Source organism: Microcaecilia unicolor, chromosome 10, assembly GCF_901765095.1.
Source record: "Microcaecilia unicolor chromosome 10, aMicUni1.1, whole genome shotgun sequence".
NCBI lineage: Eukaryota > Metazoa > Chordata > Amphibia > Gymnophiona > Siphonopidae > Microcaecilia > Microcaecilia unicolor.
The window spans coordinates 79,141,631-79,165,931 of record NC_044040.1 but is presented as its reverse complement, the minus strand read 5'-3'; the positions used below and the strand labels follow the sequence as shown (position 1 = coordinate 79,165,931).

The 24,301-nt window shown below is 42.8% G+C and overlaps 1 protein-coding gene across 1 annotated transcript in view; it reads right to left on the bottom strand.

The window, feature by feature from the left end:
- The window catches only part of LOC115478974 (solute carrier organic anion transporter family member 1A2-like), a 221,067-nt gene that overhangs the window by 65,436 nt on the left and 131,330 nt on the right, over window positions 1–24,301 (bottom strand). The window contains 3 exon segments of the mRNA XM_030216667.1: window positions 678–840; window positions 17,306–17,435; window positions 17,438–17,500. Of these exon segments, the coding sequence (XP_030072527.1) occupies window positions 678–840; window positions 17,306–17,435; window positions 17,438–17,500 (356 nt within the window).

Sequence of the window (24,301 nt, the reverse complement as noted above, 5' to 3'; positions counted from 1 at the left end):
ACAGAACCAGTCTTCTCAGTCACAACTAACCAGCAATGATTTTCCCACATACTTTGTGAAGAAAACTAAAGTTCTCCATCAGACCAATTCCATCAAACTTTCCACCAGTTAATGAGAACACTCCCCACCCCCATCCACAACCATCTGGGATGCATTCAATCAGGTCACAGAGGAGGCTCTTGAAAAAATCTTGAAAAGTCTATGGTGCAGGCGTAGATGTCTATGGCTTCAATCTAGCCATGATTTTTGCCAGTTTACTTAGAGTATTATATAAAGACAAAGAGATACCTGGCATTTTCAAAAAGACATATTTTACACTGCCCCTCAATTTACTTACACAGATGTATGTGACCACATTTCACATGCATGCTTTACACTAGCTAATTTTCAAAGGGAAACTAGCTGGCTAATTTCTCTTTGAAAATTAACCATAAAACATGCATGGTAAAAGTACATGCATGCTTTGCAACTGCTCACATTACTTAAATACCCTCCTCAACAATGTATTCACTAGCTAAAAGAAGTGCCACTGCTGTGTCCTTATATAATAGGCTAAAAATAGGCACCTACTTGCCTTCCGAACCCTGGCATTCTGTTCTGAAATTACTCTGTAATATCCCTTTCTATGCATTTCAGGGAAGAAAAATATGATATCATGTAACAACAGAATGCCTTACTGTATTTTGTCCAGCCTTGATTGATGATTCACAACCAGCAAAGCAAGCTGAAACATACGTGATTCCATTATCTCCACAAACTGGGTCCCAGCTGTTGGTTGGGCATGTACAGTTAAGATTACAGTCAGATTTCAAGGCATCCAGATAAGAAACTTGATCATGGCTGAAAGACATTTAAGATTATGATGGAAAAATACATTGCAAACTCCTAAGACAAGCACTGGATCTGCGGTTGCTGGGATTGAGGTGCATAGATAAGGATCTGAAACAGAATTTTTGAGTCTGCTTGATATTGTGGCACTTGAATCATTTAAAATCATGAAACATTTTGGTTATATATACAATAATTATAGCTCTTTGCATGGCAAACTAAAATCAAAATATTTGAGATCCACCAAAAATTAATAATCAATTAGAACGTTCACTTTGTGAATAGGGGAGTAGCTGGCTGACTCTGTAGCAACCAGTTAACTTCATAAATACCCATCTACATTGTTCTGAAGATTCTCCTTCACATTGATCTGACTTAAATCAATGCCTTCTAATTTATAGCACAGTGGTTTTCAAACTCCCCCCCCCCCCCACAGGACTCAGTGGAAGATAAAGAAAAATAAAACAATCTTACTTCTTCCCTTCCTCCCCATTCATTAGCCTCCATTTTTCATTCTCACACAGATCTCCAACCTCACTTTAATCACCATCCCACCAATACTCACTGCACAATCACCCCTTCCACCCCAATCCTTACTACTCATACCCATACCCACTCCTCCACAGCTCCCAGATCTCCATTACATGCTGTCTTCTACAATCCTATGCATACGTCGTACCTATAAAAGAACATGGTTTGCCCAATGTACCCTCTTGTTGCAAGACAAACAGAATGAACCTCTTGATAAATTTGTTTGTGTGTTGACATACACTGATTTGGCTCCACAAATTTCCCGGATTATTAACCAACACTGGGATGTTTTATCATTTCACCCGGTATTTCAGCAGCGACCCTGCATAGCATATCGCAGAGGTAAAAATCTAAGAGACAAATTGGTGCATTCGATTTTACCTGTTTCTAACATAACTCCCCCCACAGTGAAAGGTCATTCAGCTTGTGGCCATTGCCAATTTTGTGATCAAACCATTCAATGCGCTGAATGGAGCTATCCTAGAAGATCAAACAAGAAATATTATCACAAAACTGATACCACATGTGAATCCACCTTTGTTGTATACGCTATAGTCTGCCCTTGTCAACTGTGGTATGTGGGGCGGACTAGCAGGCAAATTAAGATCCACCTCACAGAGCATAAAAGCAGGCTCCATAAACAAGTAATCATGGCTCCATTAGTCGTTCACTGCATGGAATATGATCATCAATTTGCACAATTGAAATGGCTAGTAATAGATCAGGTCACTGGTTCTATCGGGGGGGGGGGGGGGGGGGGGGGGGGGAGACATGACACAGGTCCTTACCCAAAAAGAACAGTTTTGGATCTTTGAACTAGATACATTAACCCCTAATGGGCTCAATGATTCCATAGAATGGAATACAGTGATTTGAAGGAATTTCTTTTCATAGTTTATTTATTTTTCATTGATTTAGATCCATTTAATTGACATCATTCTAGCGGAAATTAGTGTGACATCATTTCCTGCTTGGGATCAGTTATAAGCCTCATTTTGAATCATGAATGGGATACAAACGGCAGAGGCACCTTTTTGTGCTTTATTATTATCATGTTTTCATATTAGAGTTCCTGAGGAAGTTTTGACAAAACCCTGCAGAGTTGGACTCTTTATGACTTTGAAGAGAGTACAAACATTTCTTTGTGAGGATAGCAGAAAAGTGGATACGGTCCTCACAGAGAAAGGAAATATTGTGGAAAAGAAAAAAACAGAGCAACAGCGAGACCTCATCCTGTTGGATTGTAATGTGAAAGACTGCAAGAGAACAATTCATTGCATAACCAGGAGAGGACCTATTGACCACCATACGATAAGTGCCTCGTTGTAAATTTTCAGTATTGTAGACCTCTTTTGGTCACTTTTGAAAACTGTTTTGTTTGAGGTTGAATGGAGTAATGGACAAAATTAATTGACTTCGACACTTCATGATTATTTTTAGAAATTGGTTGTTAGATTGTTCACTATTTGGTGATTAGAATATCATTTTGTGGTTTTGCTTACACATAAGAAATAAGAATTATTGGAGAAGTTCTATGATTGAGAAACTTATCCACCCTTAGAGATATAAATCACTTGTGTGTAGTCTCGCTTGGGTGAGTCAATACTCTGAGAACTCTCCTAATCTACACATAAACAAAAATATTGTTTTTGGATTATTAATATTAGAAGTGTCGGGTTGATGCTCTGTTTATCATTTCATTCCTTTTTTGTTTCTCTGGTTCTTTTTGATACGTAGATATTTTTACCAGGGACTTAATTTGGGGAACATTTAGTGATTAGCTGGTCTTCTACAATCCAGCAATTCCACAAGGATCAGTCACTTTGGCCAGTGTGGCATCTGTACTTTCACCCTTTCATTGTACATAAGTACATAAGTATTGCCAAGCTGGGAAAGACCAAAGGTCCATCGAGCCCAGCATCCTGTTTCCAAAAGCGGCCAATCCAGGTCACAAATACCCGGCAAGATCCCAAAAATGTACAAAACATTTTATACTGCTTATCCCAGAAATAGTGGATTTTCCCCAAGCCCATTTAATAACGATCTATGGACTTTTCCTTTAGGAAGCCATCCAAACCTTTTTAAAACTCTGCTAAGCTAACCGCCTTTACCATATTCTCTGGCAACGAATTCCAGAGTTTAATTACACATTGTGAGAACAGTGGCAGAGTATGACTAGCACATCACTCTAACTTCCTCAGTGCTGCTGAGAGTTGGCAGCAGAAGCTGCACTTTATTATGGAATACCACCCACTATTGATCATGAACCTAAGTTTGAAGCCATTGTTATAGCATGTAGGACCTAGCAACAGGATGAAATATGGCTGATTAAAATGTTTCATAAAAAAGAGTCTTTTTGCTCTGTGCTAATAATTTGATAGGATCTACCAAGATCACAACTACAGAAGGCCAAAAGCATTTGCCTGCTTTGCATCAATTTTATTATACAGCCTGCAATTACATTATGGCAAAATAACACACAGTTTTGCTGTTTCAACATGTTAAAGGGGAAATATCGTGCCTTATTCCCTTTGCCCGGCACTTCAGGGAGGGATTTGAGGGCGGACGTAGGAGGTGGGTGTGGTTAGGCATTGGCGCGCTCATTGCATTGCCTGCCGCTGATCCTGCCTGTAACAACATCGGGAGTGATCTGTGACGCGCGGCACGTCGGTCACTCTTCATTTAAATAGTAGGATAGGAAAGGATCTAAATAGTTCACAGCAATTATGTATGCAAATTGTACACTGCTTAGATTCATGGATAGTGCAGTATAAAAGATTTGTTAAATAAATAGATAAATAAAATAATAAAGAAAGGGATATATGGGGAACACACATAAGAGGAGGCCTAGACCAGAATGCTACCATTTACACACATTTTGCCACCTTCAATTAGGTGGCTCCTTTAGAGTTACCCCCATTGAGAACACCTGGAAGTCATCTCTCAAATGGAAAAATTGATTATTGGACAACAAAGTTTTAATAAAGAAATGGAAGAGTGGCCCAGATTGGAGGTTTATTGGCTGGAAGAGAGGAGGAGGGATAATGGGAGGAGGGGAATGCGTAGGGGGGTTTTGGAAGATGGAGGGGGGTTTGTATTAATTTTATTGAGCTCTTTTGATATTTCTGATATTTGACCAATTTTATGGTTCTTTTCCTAGATATTACAAAAATACTTAATAAGAATTAAACTAAAAATAAAAATTACCCCAATTGGAGTAAATTCTACATATTCTACATATGGCACCTGAAAAATTGGTGCTGAATAAACTTTCACCTAGGCATATTCTATTAACCACCCCCACCTCTCCCTCCCCTTGTCCCTCCCCTTGTCCCTCCCCCTATTTCCTTAACCCCTCAGTCCTTTTCCTCCTTTCCTGAAGTCACTGATGAAGAAACATCACATCTTCTCTCCTCCTCAAAATGAACTACTGTTCCTCTGATCCCATTCCCACCCACCTTCTTAACACCATCTCTCCTACTCTCACCCCTTTTATCTGTCATATCCTCAATCTCTCTCTTTCCACTGCGACCGTTCCTGATGCCTTCAAACATGCTGTGGTCACACCGCTCCTGAAGAAGCCTTCACTTGACCCTACTTTCAACTATCGACCCATCTCCCTCCTCCCCTTCCTTTCCAAGTTACTTGAACACGCCGTTCACCACTGCTGTCTTGACTTTCTCTCATCTCAAGCTGTTGTTGACCCACTCCAATCTGGCTTTCACCCTCTTCATTCAACTGAAACTGCACTTACAAAGTTTCCAACGACCTGTTCCTGGCCAAATCCAAAGGTCTCTATTCTATCCTCATCCTTCTCGATCTATCCGCCGCTTTTGACACTGTTGATCACAGCCTACTCCTTGATATGCTGTCTTCATTTGGATTCCAGGGCTCTGTTCTTTCCTGGTTCTCCTCCTACCTCTCGCTTCGCACCTTTAGTGTACACTCTGGTGGATCCTCTTCCACTTCTATCCCTCTACCAATTGGTGTACCTCAGGGTTCTGTTCTCAGTCCTCTCCTCCATCTATTTATTTATTTATTGCACATGTATCCCACATTTTCCCACCTATTTGCAGGCTCAATGTGGCTTACAGAGACCTGTAATGGCATCGCCATTTCAGGGTAGAAGATACATTTGGTATTACAGTGAGCTCAAGGATGATATAGAAGAGATAAGCAAACAATCAATGTTCAGCGTAAGGTGGAGTGGTGAGGTGTTGTAATGACGCTATGGGTTCTCGTGATAGCCTTTGTTGAAGAGATAGGTTTTCAGAGATTTGCGGAAGTTGGACATTTCATTAATTGTTTTCAAATTTGTTGGTAGTGCATTTCACATCTTCGTGCTCAGGTAGGAAAAGCTAGTCGCGTGTGTTAGTCTGTATTTTAATCCTTTGCAACTTGGGAAGTGTAGGTTGAGGAGTGTGCGGGAAGATCTTTTAGCATTTCAGGAAGGTAAGTCAACGAGGTCTAACATGTAAGTTGGGGCATCTCCGTAGATGATTTTATGGACAATCATGCAGATCTTGAATGTTGTCCGTTCTAAGTGGAAGCCAGTGTAGTTTATCTCTTAGGGGTTTTGCACTTTCATATCTACATTTCTTCCCTTAGCTCTCTGATATCATCCCAAGGCATTCAATACCATCTCTATGCTGATGACTCCCAAATCTACCCTCTCCACCCTCGAAATCTCAACCAGCATCCAGACCAAAGTTTCAGCCTGCCTATCTGATATCGCTGCCTGGATGTCTCAACGTCATCTGAAACTTAATATGGCCAAAACCGAGCTTCTCATCTTTTCCCCCTAAACCTACCTCTCCTCTCCCCCCTTTCTTTATTTCTGTGGATGGCACTCTCATTCTCCCTGTCTCATCTGCTCGTAACCTTGGGGTCATCTTTGCCTCCTCTCTCTCCTTCTCTGCTCACATTCAGCAGATTGCCAAAACCTGTTGTTTCTTTCTCTATAACATCAGCAAAATCCGCCCCTTTATCTCTGAGCACTCTACCAGAACCCTTTTCCACACTCTTATCACCTCTTGTCTTGATTATTGTAACCTGCTTCTCACCGGCAGGGGCATAGCCAGACACCCAAGTTTGGGTGGGCCTGGACCCAAGATGGGTGGGCAGAACTCCGCCTTGTCCTATAAGTGATTTGGATTCTCCCTCTCTCACCTGCATGCCATATGGTCTTTCAAACATCCCCTCTCCCCCATATACCTTTTAAATAGCAGATTTTCACTGGCAGCAAACAGTTGTCGGGAGGTTTTGGCTGGTGGGGCTTGGGATCCCTGCCAGCCACATTATAGGTGTGCTGCTACTTGGTGGGCCTGAACCTAAAGTGGGTGGGCCTGGCCCACCCCAGCCCACCCTTGGCTATGCCACTGCTCACCGGCCTCCTCTTAGCCATCTCTCTCCTCTTCAATCAGTCCAAAACTCTGCTGCTTGACTCATTTTCCGCCACAGTCGCTATACTCACATTAGCCCTCTCCTTAAGTCACTTCACTGGCTCCCTATCCGTTTCCGCATTCAATTCAAACTTCTCTTATTGACCTATAGGTTCATTCACTCTGCCGCTCCCCAGTACCTCTCCACTCTTGTCTCTCCCTACGCCCCCCTCGGGTACTCCGTTCTGTTGATAAATCTCTCTTATCTGTCCCCTTCTCCTCTATTGCTAATTCCAGACTCCATTCTTTTATCTTGCTGCACCTCAGGCATGGAATAAACTTCCTGAGCCTGTTCGTCTAGCCCCCTCTTTGGCTGTTTTCAAGTCCAAACTTAAAGCCCACCTCTTTACCACTGCTTTTGACTCCTAACCACTGCTCACTTGCCCTGTCCTTTTATCCTCACCTCTATCCCTTACCTTTAATTGTTCTGTCTGCCTGTCTTATCTAGATTGTAAGCTCTTTGAGCAGGGACTATCTTTTTGTGTATGGTGTACAGCGCTGCATATGTCTTGTGGCGCTATAGAAATGATAAGTAGTAGTAGTAGATTTAGACACAGGTTATAGAATACGCCTTGCGGCCATGCCTGCTCCTAACTCTAGGTGTGTCCATTTATGGCAAGCAGTGGCGTAGCCAGAAGGCAATTTTTGGGTGGGCCAACAAGTTGGATGGGTGGGCACTAGAGTTGCCAACTTTTTGAAAGAGAAAAAAACCCCAGCCACCTAATACACCCATGCTTTACCCCTACCCCACCCCATGCTGCACCTCTACCTCACTCCCCATTACTTCAATGAGGGTAGCAGTGCAGGCTTCAGTGGCCAATTAATTGAGAGCTAAAGGAAGTACAAGGAACTGCACTCTTCTTCAGCCCCATTGAGCCAAGGTCCTCCAACACACATATGGTATTGAAAGCTAAACACTGAACGCCAAACATATTCTGCATCCAGAGCACCTCCTGGCCTTCCATCAATAATGGATGCAGAGCACAGCAAGGACATTTCCCCATAAAACTCACCATACAAAGAAATTCTGGTAATCTCAATAATAGACATGTTGTAAAGTAATTTTAAAAAATATACAAACAAAAAGTCACTCAGAATCTAGAGCAAATCTACCATGCCAGCACTAACTTCCAAAACAAGGATCCTCTACCTATGAAAAGCGGCTCTAAAATATTGATACATCTATCAAGAAACTGAACAAGCCAAATTACTACAGAATGCTACATAGAAACTTCATGGTGACAGAATACCTCGGGGCCACGCACACAGAACACAAGAGCCAAATACAGAATAAGTGACCACAAACTCTATAAATTAAACTGAAACCCCAAGAAACCAGACCTTGCATGTAGTACAACACTAGAGAAACAAAAAAGAAAGGTATTTCCTCCTGTGCAAAATTTAAAGGTATCACATGCCAGGGATGATGATTTTTTTTTTTTTGGGGGGGGGGGGGGGGGGGGTTCAAATTGGGCAATTGTGCGTGGCTTTCTGGCCAGAGAGAGCCCCAAGCCTGCCAGAAGCTGAAGAAGGTGCAGCCTGGTAATGGGCTTTGGGGTCCTCTCCTAGATTTCTTCCCTGGGCCCCAGCCATGTCTGACATATGCCAACTCTGACATAATCTAATCACAAATAGAAATAAAAATAATTTTTGTACCTTTTTGTTGTCTAGTCATTTTATTTTTCATATCATATTGGTCCCTGTCTCTGGTTTCTGCTTCCCTGTGTCTTTCCTGTCCATTTGACATTTCTTCTGTCTCCATGTCCACCATCCATCTCCCATCTCTGTGTCCATTTATACAGAATTTCCTGTGTTCATATCCCCGCATCCATCATCATTCCTTTGTGCACCCATGTACCCCATGCCCAGCATCTCCCATCTGTGTTCCTATTCTCCCTCTTGTCTGGTATCTCCCCTCTGTGTCCATTATATCTCTATTCTCATACCCCCCATGTCCATTGTATCTCTATTCCCATATCTCCCTCCCCACCCCCATGTCAGGCATTGCCCCTATGTGCCCGTATGTCATCCCAATACAGCATCTCATCTGTGTCCCTGTCCCCATGCTCCCATCCATATGCTCATCCCTTCTGTTTCTTTGTACCTCTCTATGTCCCCTTTCTCCCTCCCACACACCTTTCCTCTCTAACCAGCAACTTTCCTTCTCTCTTTCCCTCCCCCTTATGCATCTGGTTCATTCTCCACTGTGGGTTCAGCATTTGACCCCCCCCCCCCATTCCTTTATCTCCTTGATCCAACATCCTTCTCCCTTCCTCTAACACTAACCCTTCCCCCTCTCATAGGTCCAGTACATCTCTCCCTTCGTTCTCGCCCCCCTTGCAGGTCCACATCTCTCCCTCTTCCCTCCAGTCCTCCCCTGCATATCCAGCACCTCTCTCCCTTTGCTGCAGCCTCCCTTGCATGCCCAGCACCTCTCCCCCTTCCCACCTGCCCTCCCCAACAAATCCAGCAGCTCTCTCCCTTCCCTCCCACACCCTCACCCAGCACATCTCTCCCTTCTCTCCCTCCTACATATCCAGCACCTCTCTCCCTTCCCTCCCACCCACATATCCAGCACCTCTCTCCCTTCCCTCCCTCCCACATATCCAGCACCTCTATCCCTTCTCTCCCCCTACATATCCAGCAACTCTATCCCTTCCCTCCAGCATCTCCTTACATGCCCAGCACATCTCTCCCTTCTCTCCAACCTCCCACCCACAAGCATACATGTCCAGGGCCCCTTCCCTCCCCTCCAACCCCCATGTCCAGCGCCTCTCTCTCCCCTCCCACAGTTCCGGCACCGCCAGGGCGCTACCTCCGTGTTTTCCTTACCCACCGCCATCCTTGCCGCGGAACTTCTCTCTCTCTATGATCGCCGCCCAGCAGGAACTTCAAACAACGCATCAGCGCTGTGTCAGAGCCTTCCTCTCTGCCACGTCCCACCCAGCCTGCGTAAACAGGAAGTTGCGTGAGATGCGTCAGAGAGGAAGGCTCTGACACAGCGCTGACACGCTGTTTGAAGTTCCTGCTGGGCGGCGATCATAGAGAGCAAGTTCCGCGGCAAGGATGGCTGGTGGGTAGGAAGACACGTAGGTAGCGGTGCCGGAACTGTGGGAGGGGAGAGAGAGGCGCCGGACATGCGAGGGTGGAGGGAATTGGTTGGGTGTAGTGCTTCTGGGTGGGCCTGAACCAAGACTGGACGGGCCTAGGCCCACCCAGGCCACCCGTAGCTACGCCCCTGATGCCAAGTAAAATTTGGTGTAAATACTAGTGCCTAAGGGGGTCCTTTACTAAGTGGCAGTATGCACAATGCGGGCTTACCACTCGCTAAACCGGAAGCACCACCAGGCTACCGCAGCAACCCGGCAGTAGTTCCCACCCCAGCACACTCCATTTCCGGTGATACAAAATATTTTATTTTGTACCGCCTGTAATCGGGGCAGTGCTGCATGCTGTCTGGTTACCACCAGGTTAACGTGGGAACCCTTACTGCCACCTCAATGGTTGATGGTAAATGCTCCCTCTCAAAGTGGCTGCACAGCAAGTGCTTCACTTGCCACCTGGTCATTTCTTTAAAAACCCAGCCTTTTAACCCTCTGCGATAAAAGGGGGCATCAGCGCATGTCAAAAACATTGCCACAGCTTAGTAAAAGGACCCCTAAGTTAGGCATGGAGCAGTTGTATTCTATAACCCTGTGCGTAAAGTTTTGGGACACCCATGACCAGTGGTGTGCTGGTAAATTTTAAACAACAGGCTCTCTACCCCATCCACCTCTGAGCCCCCCATCCACCTCTGTCCCCACCCCCCCCCCAAATTGCAGAGCTGGCTATTCCCAGGGAGAAAGTTAGCTGGTAAAAGTATTAACAACAGGCTCTCTCTGCGGGCATAGCTTGCCCTGCAATTTGGATGGGGGGGGGGGGACCCAGGGGTGGACTTGGGGGAGGACACAACACATTTATCTCCCTCCCTACCCGTGTAGGCATGCTAGGCATTCCTTTACTGGCAGGGATACTGAGCCCCACAACCTAATAATGGACTGCCACCGCTCCCCACTGCTTGTTTCCGGCTTTGTGCAGCATGCTGGGACTTTTTGCGCATTCTCAGAGCATGTACAAGAAGTCCCGTCTGCCTGGCATGCTGCTCTGCACAGGAAACAAGCAACGGAGAGTGGCAGAAGTCTATTTGGCTGGTGGGACATGGCAAAAACAAAAAACTGTACATATGTATGTTGTATGTAATTTTCTATTAGATTGTAAGCTCTTTGAGCAGGGACTGTCTTTCTTCTATGTTTGTGCAGCGCTGCGTACGCCTTGTAGCGCTATAGAAATGCTAAATAGTAGTAGTAGTTATTATACATTATTGGTACAAAGGACCTCTGTAGCAACCAATTTACAAACAATATAAAAAAAAAAATACAATATTCTTTACTGTAAATTCCAAATGGCCAATTGATTTTCACACAATGCTTTGGTTGATTTTGCCACACTCTTGTATCTGTAGCCAACCTAGGTTTGCTATTCATCCAAGATTTAACAAATGGAGTTGCATCCTGATCTGCTAACTCTTTTCCCAATAAATTATTGACATTAAATGTGATATATGATTTACTGTTATCAAAAACAGCGAAGATGACGCAAAAAAAAAAATAAAAAAAATGAAGAAAAAATGAAAAATAAAAACTAAAAAGAAAAAACAACAAAAAACAAGCAGATAAAAAGTAAAATAAAAAAAAAGAAGACGACACAAAAAAATGATAAAAACTATGATTTATTAAGGTGATATGACTCGACACAGCTGTGTTTCGGCCCAACTGGCCTGCGTCAGGAGTCTAGATAAAACAAATAAATTTAAAACATATCAATTTGAAACAACATTAATATACATAAAAAGCAAATGAGCTACAACCATCAATACATTGCATTTTATAGATACAATATTAAGAATAGATTAAAGAGAAGACAAATAAAAAAGTCAAGAAAAAGAATTGCGTATTTTAAATGAACACGACATATAATTAAAATTGCTCATAATACTTATATTATTACTCATAGATTAAATTCATACCAACAAAATATCTTTAATCTACAAACATTCTCTTCACATATATTTTGAATTTTAAAACAGCCCCTAAGATAAAATATATAAAATAAATCTCAAATATTCAATTTTTACAGACATTATATATAGATAGTACTTTGAACAGCCTATTCTATAAATTGAAGCAAATCTAGAATATGTAACTGCTTTAAATCCACATAATATAAAAGATCAAACATAGTCAAGACAGCTTATAATAAAAAATTCTTAATCCTGCTTATGTAAGATAATATCAGGATGCTAATCGCTATATATATGACTTTTGTACTGATTCAAAATATATGTGAAGAGAATGTTTGTAGATTAAAGATATTTTGTTGGTATGAATTTAATCTATGAGTAATAATATAAGTATTATGAGCAATTTTAATTATATGTCGTGTTCATTTAAAATACGCAATTCTTTTTCTTGACTTTTTTATTTGTCTTCTCTTTAATCTATTCTTAGTATTGTATCTATAAAATGCAATGTATTGATGGTTGTAGCTCATTTGCTTTTTATTGTATATTAATGTTGTTTCAAATTGATATGTTTTAAATTTATTTGTTTTATCTAGACTCCTGACGCAGGCCAGTTGGGCCGAAACACAGCTGTATCGAGTCATATCACCTTAATAAATTCATAGATTTATCATTTTTTTGTGTCGTCTTCTTTTTTGATTTTACTTTTTATCTGCTTGTTTTTGTGTTTTTGTTGTTTTTCTTTTTCATTTTTTCTTCATTTTTTTATTTTTTTGCGTCATCTTCGCTGTTTTTGATAACTGTTGTTTCTTTGCGAAGACTGGTTTCTTCTGTGTTTTGGATATATATGATTTACTTTCAGACTATTCTCACCCTCGTACAAACTACATTCATTAAACTGAAACCTCTTTCAGCTTCAGCACTACTGACTGCAATAGTGCTAGCTATTTTTCTAGCTTTCTGGATAGTTGAAGGAACGGGAACATTTTTTGATTCTAGATTACTGTCTACAAAATCTCGAAAATCATTCAAATCAATGTCATACTTTAAAATTTCATTTAAATGACACAATTTCTCTTCACCAGCTATCCATGGTGAAGTTAATTCTTCATAAGGCCAAGTAGATGGTTTTAGCAGATCAAAACAGTCAATATTAACAATGCTTTCATCATTGTTTCTGTCTGGTAAAAGATGCAAGTTCATGTGTTGAATTACATTTTCTAATAACACATTCCTTGGAAGAGCAATGAATTTACTACTTTTAGTAAACACGCGTGGGATAAACATAAAGGAATCCTATTCAGAAGGAATGGATCCTAAGGAGCTTAGCCGAGATTGGGTGGCAGAGCCAGCCGGTGGTGGGAGGTGAGGATAGTGCTGGACAGACTTATACGGTCTGTGCCCTGAAGAGGACAGGTACAAATCAAAGTAGGGTATACACAAAAAGTAGCACATATGAGTTTGTCTTGTTGGGCAGACTGGATGGACCATGCAGGTCTTTTTCTGCCGTCATTTACTATGTTACTATGTTACTATGATATCTTTAAACTTTTCTGACTTAATCAAATCCTCAATTTGAGATTCATGCTTTCCAGTACCAATCCTTAAAGTTTCTAAAGCTCTTATGGTACGTTTGATCAATTTGTGTGCTTTTTGGATGTTAGTTGATCTTGACTGCAATGCAGTTGAAAGTAATGAAAATTCCTCAAGAATATCAATCATTAAGCAAGGGTCTTGCAATAAATTTATGTTAGCCAAATCTCTTTGCCAAACCAGAATAAGCAGAAGAATGGGAAAAATGCACATATAATGCAGGATATGCACACCACACAGCAGTAGCAGCTCGTAAACTACATGCTGCCCATCTTGGCCCTAGTACTCAACCAATTTTAATAATTTCAAGTTCAAGTTCTTTAGCTATAGCTTGTAGCTCAGTTTGATTTTTATTAGATTGGTGATAAATGGAATATATGTTATCTAAAAATATTTTAAAATGATTTACTTGCTTTATTTCAGATATTGAATCGTCAAGTGATAGTTGTAATCGATGATTTAAACAGTGCCAAATGATGATTTTAGGAAATTTTGCTAACAACTTTGCAGCTACCCCAGACTTTCTTCCCAGCATTGTATTGGCACCATCAGAACAAAACAACCTTTAAGGGCAGATAGTGTTCACAATGAGCTCCTTTTATTACCGACCAGACAGAGATAAGAGCTTTCAGTTTTGGCACAGTATAAGTTATCACAAGAACAAAATATAAGAAAACCAATATGAGCTGCATTAGGGGCTTATATAGCCCATTTATGTATAAACAAAAGAAATCTGCATGAAACAAAATATTTATTTGACTAATAAAACCACTTCCCCCTGAAACATGTTCAAAACAGAATAATCCATTTGTGTATCTAAAAGGTAAACTGCTACAAAACAGATGAAGATCTGATTCCATTTGTGCCCCAATGAAAAGATAGTTTAATTCTACTTCCATTTAATTTCAATATATTCCATCAACTTTATAACACCAGGCTTCCCATGGTAGATTACAACAACAACAGTTAAGACGAACCCATCAGGAAACAGGATATCCTCACTGAAATTTGGCCATTCATGCCCATTGCCATTGCCCTCTTTCTCTCCCATCCAGAGTAGTGTTCTATCTTACTCCCCCCTTTCTTTTCACATTTTATGATCCCCCCCTGGCTGCAGCTTGCTGCTATTGTCAAACTAGCACTAGCAGCAGCAGAAAATGCAATGAAAAATGTTTTTAAAGTCTATTTAATAAATAAATATTAGATCGCTGCGGGCCTAATTACTTGGCTGGAATGGAAGTGAAGATCCAGATTCTTCAGCCGACGAGGAGGATGATAGACTGGTGGCCGGCAGGGGTGTGGAGGAGACGGAGAGTGCACTACTAGCAGTGCAGGAAGCAGAAGGCACTACTAGCTTGTGGCTGCAATGAAGAGTGCGGTGGCACTGCGTCGGCTGCGAACTGGGACGGACAGAGCCAAACACTGGCAGGAGCCGTTACAGAAGCAGGAAGGGCGCACTCACTGGCGCGCAGGGAGCCGCAGGGGGAGGAAGGCATTGTGACGTTGACAGATGGGCGGGACTCAGAAATGAGAGAGAGAGAGGAGCCGCAGGGGGAGGAAGGCATCATGACGTCGACAGATGGGCGGGACTCAGAGACTGGAGAGGCGGAGACAGAGCGAGAGGAACCACTGGAGGAGACAAGTGAGCCACTGGGAGGAGACAAGTGAGCCGCAGAGGTAGGTGTAACTTAAGGCGCGCGCCGGTGCAGCACGGACAGAGCAGAAGTTAGAAGAAGGACACCCCCATTGGTTTGCACCCGGGGCGGTCCGCCCCCACTGCCCTTGTACGCCACTGGAACCAGCCAATGCAGCACGAGGAGGCCTCCCTCCCGCTGTAATTTGTAGGGAGAAAAAAAAACTTTGTCCTGTCCCTGCTGACAGAGACAGCTGAACAACCGGCTTGCAAAATTCTTCAAAAATTAACAACCGGCTCTGCAGAGCCGGTGCGAGCTGGCTCCAGCACACCACTGCCCATGACCCACTTTCAGTCCATGCCCACGGCCATGCCCCCTTTTTTGCAGCATGCAATAGATTTACACACACCACTTTACAGAATACACTTAGGGGGTCTTTTACAAAGGTGCACTAGCGTATTTAGCACACACTAACTGTACAGATGCTCATAATATTCCTATGACATCTACAACAGTTAGCACACACTAATTTTTAGCATGGACTAAAAAATGCTAACACACCTTTGTAAAAGTTGTGTGTGTAAATTCTAATTAATGCTAATTAGTGTGAATTTTGATTGAGAGTAAAAATACATGTATTATGTGACAATATACATGCAGTACGCAGAAGAAACATACTGGGAAACAGTGGGAAAAATTATCCAAATCAATAGACCATTCAATCTGTATAAAAAAGAGGAAAACTCCACCTGCTCAGTGTCAATGGAGAGAAGACCTCAGCGCCAAATACAGAGAAAACAGGGGACTCTGCAAAAATCACCATCATAGGTCAGAAAAACTCCACTGCTTACATCAGTTATATAGGGCTCAAAAAACCCCATATTATCAGTGTCCATAAATCACTTTAATGAAATAGCAAAACACTAAATAAAGGCTTAGAAACATACATGTTAAAAATACTTAGCTTAAAAGCACATGTGCAGAAATCCAGTGACCATAAGGCTGAAGCAATATGAGGTGAATTCTATAAATCATGCCTAAAACATTGGCACCAAAAAAAACAAAACCCTGCTTAAGTGCAGGGGCTGTGAGTAAATTTAGGTGTGCTCATTTGCACCAACAAAATGTGCCTATATTTATATGTGGAACCCCCTTATTCTATAATTGTGCACGTAACTGGAATCCATGTCTACACACTTCCCCGAAAAGCACATGACCCTCTCATTTCTGCCCATATTTCTGGGATGCAAATAAAATATGGGCATGGATCATGTGCCTAATTTTACATGTGTACAGTACATGTCAATTAATTTCAATTAGCATCAATAATTGCTTGTTAGAAAGCCAATTATTGGCACTAATTGGTCCTTTATTCAATTAAATTGTGCACACAAATTTTGGCAATTTTTATAGAATTAGGGGCATGTGCTGAAGAGCAGAAAGCAGTTTAACAGCTGAGCCACGCCCGACAGGAGCCCCTGTTTTACTGGTGGCTGGAGGCTGTGGCAGGTGAAGGTTGGTTTTCTTTTTGCAATGATTGCCCTCCCCTGATGGCACACGTTGGGCACTCGTAGACGCTTACGCTGCTTAGTAAAAGAGCCCCTAAGCTAAGTATTTTAAACAAGTATTTTAACACTAAGCCTTAATTAGTGTTTGCTATTTCATTGAAGTGATTTATGGACACTTTTGAGCCCCATATGGATTCTTATGTACGCATGGATTCTTGTGTAAGTAGTAGAGTTTTTCTGACCTATGATGGTCATTTTTTTTTTCAGGGTTTAAGTCCCCCTGTTTCCTCTTTACTTGTCACTGAGGTCTTTTCTTCATTGACACTGATCAGGTGGAGTTTTCATCTTTTTTTTTCTTTTTACACAGTTTGAGTGGTTTATTGATTTGTTACAATATACATACCTTTATCCACACTAAGTACTGAAGGTTCAAATAGCCCTTTTATTTGGCTAAATGTTTTTAACAACTGCTCTCCTTGGAAGACTCTTTTTGAAAAATACATGAAGAAACAGTAGTTCTTTTTGTTGTATATGAGAATTTCATGTCAATAAATGGATAAAGGAAGCCACTCAAATCAAGGAAAATGAATTTGAAAATTGTCCTGGTCGAAAGATATTCTTTAAATACATGGAACCAACACAGCCAGTCAAATCAAGAAAAAACAAAAGTATATCATACATTTATTAAATAATGCTAAATATAGAACCTACCCTTTATAAGAGACAGTGAGACCAGCAACTTCAGAGTTCTTACAAACCATAGCATAAGCCAAGAAGTAGATCAGGTATTCTATGAAAGAGGTGAACAGTCCAATCTTTGCAGCTTGTAGTATAGTTACCTGAATCTTTTCATAAATAAGCCACCCAAAAAATATCCAATGCAAATTACTGGCAAGTTGTAAATACCTATAAAGATATAACAAATGTAATAATTCTCATTTAGTTAAATTATATAAACTAGTGTTTCTCATACCAGTACTGGAGTACCCCCTAGGCAGTCTGGTTTTCAGGATATCCACAATGAATATTCATCAAAGAAATATGCTTACACTGAAGGATGTGAATGCAATCTATCTTATGAATATTCATTGTAGATATCCTGAAAATCAGACTGGCTATAGGATCCATTTGATAAAGACGTGTAAAATTGTGCTATAAAGCATCAGTGTAGAGCAGCAAGCCTGGCATATGATATACTTACATAAACAGCTTAACACAAAAGCTAAGACAGAGAAGGTATCACCTGCTGTGATCAAATAATAATGACATTTGTCAGTGGGGTAACACCAGCAAATGATAGCATTCCTAAAAGCCACAGTGGCTGCTGTGCTGTGAGAGGCTCCAAGAAAATAACAAAGCTAGACAATTCCAGAGAAATTTTACAAGAGTTAGCAAGATTACTGTATTACTACTGTAGATTTAACAAAACTTTGATTTATAGATGGGGATTGATTCAGGAAGGCTCTTAGGAAAATCACCTACTCAACTAAATTATCAGTGGCACCAGTGGCACCAGTGGCGTTCCTGGGGGGGGGGCAGTATGTGCGGTCCGCCCCGGTGCACGCCGCTGGGGGGTGCCGCGCGCGCCTGTCCTCCGTTGTTCCATGCTTCTTCTCTGCCCTGGAGGACAGGCGCGCGCGGCACCCCCCCAGCGGCGTGCACCCGGGGGGGTTCCTTCGCAGGGGGTGTCCTTTTGCCGGGGGGGGGGGGGGGGTCCGCGCTGCACCCGGGGGGGGCGGGGCACATCGGCGATCCGCCCCGGGTGTCAGCCCCCCTAGGAACGCCACTGAGTGGCACTCAGTCTTTTCGTGAAGGCATGAGGGCTAACATGTTGGATATAGATAAGAGATAAGATGATGTTCCTGGTCTCCAGTGGAACTAGACAGGGTTTGGATGGAGGCAGCACTGAGCCTCTACAGAAACAGTCAGACAAAGGGATAAAGGTAAACTAAAAAACTCTTTATTGTTCCAACCAAATATACCAAAGTCTGTTACTGTACATCCTGGCTGTCTTGCAATTAAACTCTCTAGTGGATCAGTGAAAAGTCCTCTCTGGAATGACATTTGGCTCAAACCCAGTATGCAGCAGCTGAAAGACAGCCTTACACAGTCGTAGGCCTAACTCTAGCCTGGACATAGAGGATCAGGACTCATGAGGGAAGAACTGTTCCTACCATGGCAGTCTTCTATTCCCTTACACACATGTAATGGAGGCATATGGAGAGGGGCAGTTCCCTTCTTCTCTAGGCCCATCGTTGAACACTGCAGCTGTTCCTGGGAACCCTCTGGAGAACCTTTCCTCCCTGTTCTGGACCTCCCCATTCCATTCCTACTCTAGGGATTTTAAATCTCTCTCTGCTTGAGTCTCACCCTTCTGGATAAGCAGACTAGCTCTGCCTCCCTTAATGTAGCCCAGTGAGGGAGTACAATTAAAGAAACCTGGGCTTACTTGAGGCACTCCAGATAAAGGATTTAGGTGTCATTGTGGACAATACATTAAAAATCTGCTGCACAGTGTATGGCAGCGGCCAAAAAAAGCAAACAGAATGGCAGGAATTATTGGGAAAGGAATAGAGAATAAATAGAAAATGTCATAAAGGCTCTATAACAATCAACGGTGAGACCTTGAATATTGTGTGCAATTCTGGTTGCCACATCTCCAAAAAAAGATATAGAGGCATATTTTCAAAGCACTTAGCCTCCCAAAGTTCCATAGGTTTCTATGGAACTTTGGAAGGCTAAGTGCTTTGAAAATGAGCCCCATAGTAGACCTGAAAAATATAGAGAAGGGCAACCAAAATGATTAAGGGTATGGAAGGAATCTCCTAAGAGGAAAGGCTAAAAAGGTTAGGGAACTTCAGCTTGGAAAAGAGACGACTGAGGGGAGATATGATAGAGGTCTATGAAATTTTGAATTGAGCAAAACGGATAAATATTAATAGGTTGTTTACTCTTTCAAAAAGTACAAAGACTAGGGGACACACCATGAAGTTACACAGTAGCACATTTAAAACAAATAGAAGAAAATATTTTTTTCACTCAATGAATAGTTAAGTTCTGGAACTAATGTCATGCCCTCACCTTGCTGGTGATGGCGCTCCTGGCGCTGTCCCCCGCCGTTCTTGGAGGCAGGGGTTCCCTTCTGCGATGCTGCTTCCCCCAGCTCACCAGCGGGCGTACACGTGCACGCCGATCGGCGCCCTCTCCCACACTGCTTCCTTTCTCCGTCTGGTCGCCTCCGACGGACTCTTCTGGGCTTTGGCTTCTACTCAGCTGTTTCTTGCTATGGGCTGATTCCAGCCCTATTTCTGGGGAATCTTTCTCTGCTTCTGGGCTTCGGCTTCTACTTGGTAAGCGTTTCTCTTTGCTGTGCTCTTGCCTGTCCTGTTTGCCTGGTTCTAAACACTGCTTGTATCTGGATTACTCTCTCGCCTGCTGCCTGCCTATTAAACACTGCTTGTATCTGGATTACCCTTTTGCCTGCTGCCTGCCTGTTGAACATTGCTTGTACCTGGGCCATTCTCTTCCGTTCCCCTCCGGTTGGTTCCCCAGCGCCCCGCTTCTCAGCTTTCCGCACAAGTCCTGCCAGCCCGCCCGCACCTGGAGGCTCAACCTCCGGGGAACGGCGGTCACTGCAGGTGAACCTCGGGGTTGCTCGGCCGCCAAGCACAGTACGGGTGTAAATATTGGCCTATCTAGGCCCTTCCAAAAAACAGGTCAAGAGGCCTGAAGTTAACAGATAAATCTAAAAGCATAGCCTCTGTGTGACCCAGAGATTGCATTTTGTGACAAGCTGGCTGACAGGCTTGCAGAAAGAGGAACCTGAAGCAAAATGTTCCAGCAAGGTGCTTAGGACAGAATGTGGTTAGGGGGCTTTTTGTAGTTATCAGGCCTGGAGACATAAGATAAAAGGTTGCTGGTGAAATGGACTCTGATGTAGGCAAGTGGAAACATGCTATGTTGCTTTAGACCTCCCTAATAATCTTGATCAGTGGCCGAAACTATGATTGGCATGTGACAAGCTAGTGACATGCTTGAGCTGTGTACTGATAGAAAGAGTATAAAATATGTTGGACAAGCTGGACTTATTTGAAGAACTGCTCAGAGAAAGCACTTGTGTGCAGCTTTGTTTGTAATTATTCCATGAGAAAAAGAACCATAGCATATTTCCTTGCTTGGTAAGTGAATAAAAATTATTTTCTCATATCTATCCGTGTGGACTCCACTTCTTCTCTCCCTAACATTCTATTAGGTTGGGGAGGGTGGAAGAAATTGTAAACAGGGGGCATGTCACAGTGCTCAGCAGTGCTCCACTTGGCACAAAAACTCACAAGTCCGACAACTAATTACCAGAGTAAATGGTAAAACCAGTTAATATAGCTGGGTTTAAAAAATAGTTTGGACACTTTTCTGGCGGAAAAGACAATAAACTTGTATTAAGGAAAACTGGAGAAAAAAGGGATTTTTGGACTGGTCACTGTTGAAAACAGGATACTGGGCCAGAAGGACCTTTGTCTGACCCAGAATGGCAAATCTTATGTTCACTTCATTACACTGCTCAGTGCTATGGCTCCTTGCTTTGAATAACTGCAATTTGGGCACCCTTGTTCAGTTTCATACTAATGGTGACATTGTCAACCTCAAAACAAAGCAGAAGTATACTCAACAGTAATCAAGTGTCTTCTTTCACTGAAAATTGTGTATTCGTAGTGTAATAAAGGTCTTAATAAGGCAATTCTATAACAGGGCACCCACATTTACACATCACATGAGCACAAACATGTACAATACTGTCAGACACATTATTGTGCATATACCAGCAAAAGTGACAGCAGGATGACTAAGTGCTATTCTGTAACAGTATGTGTAAATGACGTGGAGGGGCATAATCGAACGGAAACGCCTATCTCCATGGGCGTTTATCTCCGAGAACGGGTCCGTGAAGGGGCGGGGCGAACCGTATTTTCGAAAAAAATGGACGTTTTTGAGCTGGGCGTCTGGTTTTTTTTAGCGATAATGAAACTAAAAACGCCCAGCTCAAAAACGTCCTAATCCGAGCCATTTGGTCAGTGGGAGGGGCCACAATTCATAGTACACTCGCCCCCCTGATATGCCAGGACACCAACTGGGCACCCTAGGTCAGTGCGGTGGACTTCAGAAAAAGCTCCCACATGCATAGCTCCCTTACCACGGGTGCTGAGCTCCCAATCCCCCTCCCCCAAAACCCACTACCCACAAATGTACAACACTACCATAGCTCTTAGGGGTGAAGGGGGCACCTACATGTGGGTACAGTGGGTTTTGGAGGCCTCCCATTTACCAGCACAAGTGTTACAGGTGGGGGGGGGGATGGGCCTGGGTCCACCTGGCTGAAGTGCAGTGTGGTACCCACTAAAGTGCTCCAGGGACCTGCATACACGCAGGCCTCTAGGACTGGTTGCTGCTGTATAACATTGGCACACCAGTTGACACCTGAAGACTAATCTCTCCGAAAACGTCCTTTATTGGAATAACCAACGTTTACTCACAGTTAACTGTAGATCAGAGGTTGTGCCCCACTGGCAACGAGTCTCCCTGGAACTGAGATGAGCAGTAGGTCAGAGCTGGCAGAATGCCTGTACAATGCCCTCTTTCAGCCACATTCAAGGTAAGAACTAAGTTCTGTAACGTGGATAACATAGGAAAGGGAACTAAAACTGGCTTACAAAAATGGCCACTACCGCATGGACTACAACAGGAAACACAACAGGGCACACTCTGACCCAGTAAGCAGGGGGAAAAAGCACCATGGGAGAAGAGCCTACCAACTACCACATTGTGAGACTGTAACACAAGCTAATGAAATCACGGGAGCCCAATACCCTACACCCACCACAATGCATGCTGATGTGACCCTGTAGTGCACCCGAGAGCCAACATCTGACCCAGGGAAAGGCTGTGAGAGGATCGAACACATTCTGCTGTCATGGAGGTGGGTACGGCATTTGAGGCTGGCATACAGGCCTGGGAAAAAAGTTTTTAAAGTGGGGTTTTTTTGGTGGGAGGGGGTTAGTGGACCACTGGGGGACTCCGGGGAGGTCATCCCCGATTCCCTCCAGTGGTCAATCTGGGCAGTTGGGGCACTTTTTTGGGACTTGTTCGTGAAAAAAAGGGTCCAAAAAAAAGTGACCCAAAATCGCGGAAAAAAACGCCTTTTTTTTTATCAGCGAAAGACGCCCATCTCTCCTCGGCTGATAACCACGCCCCAGTTCCGCCTCCACCACGCCTCCGACACGCCCCCCGTCAACTTTATTCGTTTCTTGCGACGGAGTGCAGTTGGAAATGCCCAAAATCGGCTTTCGATTATACCGATTTGGGCGCCTTTGCAAGATAAACGTCTATCTCCCGATTTAGGTCGCACTATAGGCGTTTTTCTCTTTCGAAAATAAGCAGGATAGTGTGTAAATGCAAGGTGGGTGGGGGGGGGTATATGTGGGCAGAGGATGGGCAGGACATGGGCAGTGTGCCTGCTCATATCCCTGCCAGATTTACGTGCTCACAGTTACACCAAGGGGCCCTTTTATTATTCAGCGGTAAAAAGTTTTAGGACCTGGGATATCAACTAAGCATATTCTACATACCGTTCCCTTAATCTAGGCGCTGCTTATAAAATATGCTTAGTTGGCAATGTTTTCCACATGGAATTTTTAGGTGCTATATATAGAAATCCCCCTAAGCAATCAGATTTACTGCATAATTGGGACCACATAAAAGTCTGTCCTATTTTTATGCGGTAACCCATGGCCACTTATGTGATGAATATTGACTTAAGTGGTTATGTGTCAGCTGGTGTAAAAATAACCTGATATTCAAAGCTGAAGCCTGCACAGGTCCCAGGTTTGAATAGCTGGGAATAATACTATCGGTGGTGAGCAAAACACTTACAGCTGATGGCTGAATAGTCTTTGAAGATTTTGAGATGACTTTTTCACCAAAAAAAATGCATAATATGTATCTCTCTTGTCTCCTTTTTTCACCTTGTCCGTTGCAATATTTCATAATCTGTAGTAGTTGGTTTATAATTTGGCAGAATAAATTCCTGATATCAGAGATGAACCTAGTGATATATGTGTGTTAGTGTTGTGGAAGGGCAAGTCCCAAAGTTGTATTCTTTTCCAAGAGCCCTCTGGAATAGTAGCGCATTATGTTCTATGAAGTTCAACAGCTGTTTGATGTTTTGCGTCATCCTCTCAGATTGACTGCAAGCACCACAAAATCCTGAGGTTAGGAATCAGCTGTTTCCAGCTAGTTCATTTGTGCCATGTGACCAGTATTTCATCCTCATATTTGACAGGTGAGACACTGAAGCGAATGCCTGGTTTTATTGTCAAGTGCATGGAAATCAGCAGCACAAAGACAAAAAGAATATTCTGTTTAATATGTCTAATGTTTGTGATGAAGCCCTATATACGCTGTCAAACCCATCCAGAATATATTTACTCAAAAATGACAATGGGCTTTATGGAGGTGGTTAAAATGAAGACAGAATAATCTATCAAATCCATAGTCAAGTGGCCTAGAAAGAGGGCATTGGGATAAACTGTCTCATTCAGCAGTACTTTGTATCCCATGTGCTCCCCCTTGGTGCATAGCCCAGACATTGAGAGAGAGACCTTGGGCTAATGAGTTCAAAAGGTGCAGATGTTTGTCCAAAAGGCACTGAGACTT